Source organism: Enhydra lutris, unplaced genomic scaffold (assembly GCF_002288905.1).
Source record: "Enhydra lutris kenyoni isolate GAN:26980312 unplaced genomic scaffold, ASM228890v2 scaffoldscaffold55, whole genome shotgun sequence".
NCBI lineage: Eukaryota > Metazoa > Chordata > Mammalia > Carnivora > Mustelidae > Enhydra > Enhydra lutris.
In genome coordinates this window covers 6,876,538-6,882,352 of record NW_019154139.1, presented here as the reverse complement: position 1 = coordinate 6,882,352, position 5,815 = coordinate 6,876,538, and the positions used below count along the sequence as shown (strand labels likewise).

Genomic DNA, 5,815 nt, shown 5'->3' with positions numbered 1-5,815 from the left:
TCCGGCTCGGGTCATGATCCCAGGGTCCTGGGATCGAGCCCCGCATCAGGCTCTCTGCTCAGCAGGGAGCCTGCTTCCCCTTCTCTCTCTCTGTCTGCCTCTCTGCCTACTTGTGATCTCTGTCTGTCAAATAAATAAATAAAATCTTTAAAAAAAAAAAAAAAGAAGAGGGCTCTCAAGGTAGGACTATTGGCTGTACTGCTGTTTAGCAATGGGCCTCGGGCAGGTTACTAAACCACACAGACAGTTTCCTCAGCTATAACACGTAACAGTATGTGCCTCAAAGGGTTGAGTGTAGTGAAGATGAAGTACAGAGAAATGGCGCTGTCTGGTATACAGGAAGTGCTTGGGAAAGGCCAGCTACCGTCAGTTCCGCTGTTAATACGACACAGTCTCCGAACAGCAGGATTTGCTCAGAGAACTATAAGCCGAGCCCAAGAACGGAGAGTGACAGGAGGATGAGCCCAGACAGGAAGGCGGAAGGCCAAACTTTGTCTTCATGGGAGCTGGGATTTTACTCTGAAAGCCACGGGGAGTCCCCAGCTAACTCTCCGGAATTATCTCAGTGGAATGACCTGCTCAGATCTGCTTTCGGAGAGACGGGCAATAGGGCAGATTCTGAAGCTCACGCTCTTTCCATCGTTCCTCCCCACCCTGCCGCCGCCCCAGGTCCCGGGGATCTGCATGGCCTCAGTGAGGAGTCTCCCTGGGGGGTGGGGTGGGGAAGGGAGAGTGGCGGAATGGACTTACCGCCCGTGGCAAGGAAGCCCACCTTCCCCAGGAAGAAGGTGGCGTCCACATGGCGCAGGGACTCCTCCACGTTCCGGAGGCTGGTGCGAGAAGACAGAGGACAGACCTTACCACCGAGAAGGCAGAAGGCCTTCCTCATCCCAGAGGGGCCGGAGAAGATGTAAGAGGAAACACTACTAGGGGAATATTTTGTCTTTCACTTTGTTTAAGGACATTTCATTACAAAGTGACTCAAGCCTGTAGAGCAATCCAACAGTAAATATGGATGTGATCAGTAAAGAGTAAGTGTCCCTCTCCAGCACCACCCTTCCGTCTCAACAGCCCAGGGGTTACTGCTGCCCACAGTTTGGGGTATAATGTCATTTGCATATGAATTTCCCATATGCAAATACAGGCAGTGATATGTATAAGCATGTAGTTGGGTTTGGTTGGGTTCAACCTGTGACATTTTTTGGAACGACCACCCCGTATCACAATCTATTTTCTAGGTGATAGACGCTTACGTGGTCTCCAGTTTCTCATCATTACAAAGAATGCTGCATGAACATTCTTCCCCATGTGTTCTTACACATGTAGACAAATGTTTCTGTAGGGAAGATGCTAGATGCAGAGTGGCTGGGTCACAATATGTGTCTTTCTAAAATGTACCTAGGTTGGGGGCTCCTGGGTGGCTCAGTCGGTTGAGAATCTGACTCTGTCTGACTCTTGCTTTTGGCTCAGATCATGATCTCAGGGCCCTGGGATAGAGCCATGTTGGGCTCCATGGGACTGAGTATGAAGCCTGCTTGAGATTCTCCCTCTGACCACCCCCACTTTTGCTCACACTCTCTCTCTCTCTCTCTCTCTCTCAAAAAAAAAAAAAGTACCTAGGTATTGCAAAATTGCTTTCCAATAAAGTGACAATATTTATAGTCATATCAAGTATATGAAAACAATCTTAGGAAATCTAGGAAAAGGGCACTTTGACCCGCTGGGCCAAGGGTTTCATTCATTGGTGTCCAAGGAGGGATAAAGAAATCTGTTGTCTTGGGAGCCTGCTTCCCTCTCTCTCTCTCTGCCTGCCTCTCTGTCTACTTGTGATCTCTCTCTGTCAAATAAATAAATAAAATATTAAAAAAAAAAAAAAAAAAAAGAAATCTGTTGTCTCCTGGCCAAAAAGCCATCTTGGTCAGGAGAACCAAGCCAACGTTTCAGCCTGAATGAGCAAGGCCTGAAGCAAACAGTAAGGATGGCTCTTTGCCCCAACGTGTGACTGTAGAGCAGAACCTCCCTGGAGACAGGTCAGCGTCCCTTTGGAACAGAGATCTCACCCAAAGAGCAGATCTGCTGAGTCAGGACCTCTGGCAATCACGGCCGATCTCAGCCCTTTCTCTGCACCACCATGGGCTCTAGCCACTGCTCACATGTTCCCCCTGGCCGGGCAGCCCGTCTGGATTTGATCCTGCTGCTGGGTGTTTGTGTTTGGTAGCTCTATGTCCCTGGTCCTAGTGTTTCCACCCCAGCCTTCCCTTAACCCCCACCTCATCACTGGGTGTGTGTTTCAGATTCTGTGCTAGAGGTGCACCCCGCCTACCCTCAGTCGGCCATCCCCCAAGAGGGAGAGCAGACCTTCTACCATATTCCCCAGGTTTATTGCGGTCCTGTCCCCCAGGGCAGCCAGCACCACAGGGAGGCCAGGCCAGGTGCCCAGCATCACCACCATTCACGCTCCCCTGGCTACAGCCTCCCACTACCCTGGGCTCCTGACCCTGGACTGGCCTTCACAGTCCTGTACACACACCTTGTGCTCCTCCTACCCATTACATTAACCTTCTTCATCTGGAACCTTCTGCTGACTCCCATTTTCACCAGGCTAATTTGTCCTGGTCACCTCCAGCAGAAAGTCTACCCTGCCCTGAGTCCCGAGTCAGAGGTCTTGTTGGGAGTCTCATAGCCCAACGCATTCTTCCTTTACAGGACCGATGCCAGATACTGCAATCATCTGTTCAGGAGTCTGGCTTCCTCCCCCAGTGGGCTGGGAACATCTTGGGGTGGGGGGTCTGCTTCATTCATGTCTGGGTCTGCCATCAGGGATACAGAGAAGGTTGCTGAAAGCATTAGATAAATGACCGATGTTGCCGCTGGAGTTTATTAGTGTCTTTATTTTTTATTTTTAAAATTTTGAGAGAGAGAGAGCAAGTGCATGGTGGGGAGGAGCAGAGGGAGAAGGACAGAGTATCTCAGGCAGACCCACGTGGAGCACAATCCCAGGACCCTGAGATCATGACCTGAGCCAAAATCAAGAGTCCGATGCTTGAACTGACTGAGCCACGCAGGTGCCCCTTAATCAGTGTCTTTAAAATATCATTCACTTGCCATTGGCTCCGCATCCTCACCCTCTGGGCTAACCCCAGGCAGCCTCTCCTTGTGTCCCCTGCTTCCCATCACAAGTGAGGTCACCATCCCAGTACACCTCTAAGCCAGGTCTACCTGAGCCCTGACGCCCCCACTCTCTGGCTCTCACCTGTATTTGCTGTGAAGGTTGACCACGAACATGATCAGGTCAATTCGGGGCCGATTCACGTTGGAGGGCAGAGGGAGGGACCTTGCCAGGTGGCTGAAAAATGAGAAACTGCAGGATAAAGATATACATACCCACATCACACGGACCTTTCGCATGCTGCCTGCTCTGGGGCAAGAGGCTGTCGAGGGCTCCTCACCTATTCCCCCGAGGCTCTTGTGGACTAGACTCCTCAGGTGAGCATAGCGGCAGGGCAGAGCTGGTCCCATCTAGACTGACCCCTACTGCCAGAAGGTAGCTCTGTCTGGTAACCACCTTGGCAAGAGGGAGTCGGGGTTGAAGATGGCACTGGGCTAGCCAGCTACACTGCATGCTGGGAGGGAGATCAGGCTCAGAAGAGGGGTGTTAGACTGTGTGGATTAGGGGTTAAGGCTGAACCTCTCTGGAGGGCAATGGAAGTGGGCTCAAATCTCGGGCTGCCCGTGACCAGCTATGTGACCTTGGGTAAGTCACCCTTATCACTCGTCTGAGCTTGTTCCCTCATCAGATTCTTTCAAGTGCTGGAAGGGGGTTGATTCTCCCAGTGAGGGGTGTTTCTGTTTCCCATGGAGGTACACCCAGTGGACTGGGATCCTTCTCCGTCAACATGAGCCCCTGGAGCTTGTCCAGCAGGGACAATGACACCCACATACATCCAGTCACTTGATTCCCACCAGCAGCTGTTTCCACTCTCCACCAGTTAAAAAAAGAAAAACAAGATACTATTTCTTTAGTCAACTTTTCTCGAAATCTGGGGGGTATCTGAACTTTCCTCTGTGCCAAGTACTGCTCAAGCCACTGGGGATTCAGTAGGGAAAAAAGTCAAAGTCCCTGACCTCAAGGGGCCGACCTAGGGGTCCGTGGGGCTGGCAGCCCCGAAACGAGAAAACGAACCGGTGCACAAAGACATCTCCTGTGGTCACAAGAGCTGCAGGAAAACAGGAGTGCGTGACAGAGAGCGATGGAGGGTCCCTTGGCTGGGGACGGATCGCGCCTCTGGGCCTGGCCCCACCTGCGCCCGCCTCTCTGGCTCCCGGCTCGCGCTCCTGGGCCCACCGTTCAGGCCACCGCAGAGCCATCGGACACCCCCGGCCTCGGCTACTTACACCTTCAGCTCCGAGGCGCAGTCCTCCTTGAGCATCGAGTCGGCCAGCTGCTGCAGAAGAGCATCTTCCGTGCCCACCAGCTGCCGGGCAGAGAAGGCGGCCTCCTGAGACCGGGCGCCGCAGACCCGCCGGGGGCCCGGGGAAGCAGGCCACACACCGAACGCCGCGCGGCTGCCGGATTCCCGCTCTCGCGCGCACGGCGCCGTTTACCGAGACAGGGCTCGGCCGGGTACGGGTGGAGGGCCCAGTGCTGGCCGCACAGCAGTCCTTCCCTCCCAGAACCCTCCCCCGGACCGCGGGACCCAGCGACCCCGGGAACCACTTCGCCGGCTCTGAGAGGAACTCAGCCTCCCGGGACCCTCCCTAGTCTCCCCGCCCAGCAGCTCCACCAATCAGAAACGGGGAAAGAGCCCGCCGCGCTCGTATTGGCGGGGGCGTCCTTCAGCCTCAGCGGGCGACCACTCCCATTGGTTCGGAGTGTGGCTGTCCCGCCCACCACACCCCAGCCTGAAAGGCTCGCTCCAGACCCTGACAGAGCGCCCAGGAGCTGGCAGCTGAGACGCAGCCAAGGAGGGAAGGAGGGAAGGCGGGCGGGGGAAGCGGAGCAGCTGACGCCTACCAAGATGGTGGCCGTGTTCAGGCCAGGCTGCTTGTCCAGTGGCCGCAACACCGACATCCCAGTCACGCAAAGAACCTCCGCTCTTGCCCCGCGCGCGGATCTTTCAAACCGCTGAGGTCCGCCCTTAAGAGAGACCGAGGGGCACGTGACCCTCATCTGGGCGGGGCTTCGCGGGGAGGGGCGGAGTCCTTTTAAAGGAACCCTGACCACCTTTTTTTTTTTTTTAATATTTTATTTATTTATTTGACAGAGAGAGAGAGAGATCACAAGTAGTCAGAGAGGCAGACAGAGAGAAAGGGGGGAAGCAGGCTCCCTGCTGAGCAGAGAGCCCCATGCGGGGCTCGATCCCAGGACCCTGAGATCATGACCTGAGCCGAAGGCAGAGGCTTAACCCACTGAAACACCCAGGCGCCCCCTGACCTCCTTTTTTGAGCGGGGAGCTCCAGCTCTGGCCTCAGGCTCTTAAAGTACAGTCCCTGGACAGGCCTTTTATTTCCCGCCTCGGAGGAAGAAGGCATTCAGTGTTAAGTTTTCGTTCGCTCATGCTCATTCATCATACTCTTGATTCCTTCCAAGCCTGCCCCTCCCACGTCTTCCCTGGTTCAGCTCAGAACAAAACCTTGAGGTCACTCTTGGCTCCTCTTTTCGCATCCCACATCCAATCAGTAAGCAAGCTTGTGGGTTTCAGACTTAAAATGCATCCAGAAGCTGACCACTTCTCACCACCTCCACCGCCACCACCAGGACAAGCTATCGTCATCTCTCACCGCGGACTCGTGTAACAACTTTCTTATTGGGTCC

General features: G+C 54.3%; 1 protein-coding gene across 2 annotated transcripts in view; it reads right to left on the bottom strand.

Moving 5' to 3' along the window:
- Nucleotides 1-5,142, bottom strand: part of LOC111157562 (centromere protein M) — a 10,965-nt gene extending 5,823 nt beyond the window's left edge. Inside the window, exons 1-4 of one of the 2 annotated variants that reach the window (XM_022519077.1) lie at nt 5,015-5,142; nt 4,396-4,475; nt 3,254-3,361; nt 751-830 (exon numbers count right to left, since the gene is read on the bottom strand). In XM_022519077.1, the coding sequence (XP_022374785.1) occupies nt 751-830; nt 3,254-3,361; nt 4,396-4,475; nt 5,015-5,071 (325 nt within the window). In that variant the 5' untranslated portion in view covers nt 5,072-5,142. The remainder of the gene's footprint in view (nt 1-750; nt 831-3,253; nt 3,362-4,395; nt 4,476-5,014) is intronic. The other variant, XM_022519078.1, reaches the window with a different exon arrangement.
- Nucleotides 5,143-5,815: the final 673 nt, after the last annotated feature.